Here is a 1,626-nt window from a genome sequence, read left to right as displayed (position 1 = left end):
GCTTCATTCCTGCGCGTGCATCGCCCAAGAGTATGTGGGGGAAGCATGCAGGCCTGGCTGTCTTTCGACTTCAACTCCATCCAGTTTTCAACTGGTTCTTTGCTTCTCTCCCCACATACCTTGGCTCCCTCTGCAATGGCTTCTGCAGTCCAGCCATGTTCAGGCACAAACTCCAGCGCTGCTGTGAGGATTCGATGCTGCAGCTGCTCCTCGCTCTCATAGTCCTCAGACTCCTGGCCGCCCTGGCCAGTGTAACTATGAGAAGGTATTGTTACAGTGAGGGGAACGTCACCATCAAACATCAGCAACCTGGGCTCTGCCACTCACTCCCTGCCACCGCTGCATGTAGCCACACTTTGAGATCTGCTTAGTGTAAATCTTACCTCCTCCTGTAAAATCCTTTGCTTTCCAGAAAAAGGATTCTTAACTAACATTTGCCATGAGAGGAGAAGAGAAAAATACAGGAGCACTCAGTCTAAGTGTCTACCTGGAGACCAATCAGCCTCAGATTCCCCCTCCTTTTCAAAAAAAAGCTAAATCATAAGCTTTTCCAACAGGAGCTTTATAGTTATAGGCATATGGACAACATATTGTCCATATTTTGTGTGGATTTACACAAAAATCCAGAAGTGAAGGCTTGTGCTTTGCAGACCAGAGAAGTTCCCTCTTGAAAGCAAGTCCCATCCTGCCTCCACAGCAGACAGTGGAATTTGCACTGTCACAGCAAACGAGCTCTGCCGCTGCTGCAGTCTGAGGCTCCATTAACTCTGAATCTCATTGTCTCCAAGTTTCAGATGCGAGTTTCAGGAAAGCAAACCCTTCTGATCCCTCTGTCGGCAGGACAGCACTAGAAATAGCTACTCAGTTACCTGGGGCGAGGGCCCTGAGGTTCCTGTTCAGGCTGGTGATTAGTTGGATGTGAATCAAACTGCTGCTGAGAGGAAGATGCCAACGGCTCCTTCTTCTGCTCATCAGAGACTCTTCTCAGCACGGCCGAGACCTGGAGAGCACGCTGTGGCGAGTACAGCTGGCACCTGACCACTGAAAGGGAAACCAAGGGAGTCAGATATCTCCTTCCAACAAGAAGCAGCACAGAAAATTAAGGTGAAGGAGAGAGTTGGCATAAACACAGCTGAAAAGTACAGAAATGTGAAGAGACAGTCTTTTTTACACTTCTGAGAAGCGTCCTTCTCAGCTGAGCTCACATTTACTTGAAGAAAAGAAAGCAGAAATGTTTTGTGAGGAAAAGAACTGTGCAGATGGCACATATTGCAAATAGAAAGGAGCGTCTCAATCTTGGACTGGAAACCAGGCACACAAACATGTACTGACTCCCCTGCAGCATGCCCTCTCTCCTTTTCGGTCCCTGGTGAAGGAGAAGAGTTGGAGGAAGGCACTGACCCCTGAGCTTGGGGCAAGAGGTGCATAACACTCTGGAGAGCGAGCAGTCTTAACAGATACAACGCGCTAATCACGTTGGGTGTTTCTCAGATGACTCAAAAGGCAACACAGCTTTCAATTACAGCTTCTCTGTCAGAATTTTTAATTTAACTGCAGTGAGGTTTTGGTTTTTTTTTTTTTTTATAAGCTTGGCTTACATGGCCTACACTTTAAAAAAACCCACCA

General features: G+C 47.4%; 1 protein-coding gene across 1 annotated transcript in view; it reads right to left on the bottom strand.

The window, feature by feature from the left end:
• Positions 1-1,041, bottom strand: part of COQ9 (coenzyme Q9) — a gene marked incomplete at its 5' end in the record, with an annotated part of 7,187 nt that extends 6,146 nt beyond the window's left edge. Inside the window, 2 exons of the mRNA XM_009705465.1 lie at positions 120-255; positions 870-1,041. Coding sequence (XP_009703767.1) covers positions 120-255; positions 870-1,041 — 308 coding nt within the window. The remainder of the gene's footprint in view (positions 1-119; positions 256-869) is intronic.
• Positions 1,042-1,626: the final 585 nt, after the last annotated feature.

This window comes from Cariama cristata, unplaced genomic scaffold (assembly GCF_000690535.1).
Source record: "Cariama cristata isolate BGI_N322 unplaced genomic scaffold, ASM69053v1 scaffold45228, whole genome shotgun sequence".
In the NCBI taxonomy this organism is placed as follows: domain Eukaryota; kingdom Metazoa; phylum Chordata; class Aves; order Cariamiformes; family Cariamidae; genus Cariama; species Cariama cristata.
The sequence above is the reverse complement of the archived record's forward strand: the minus strand, read 5'-3'. Positions and strand labels throughout refer to the sequence as shown.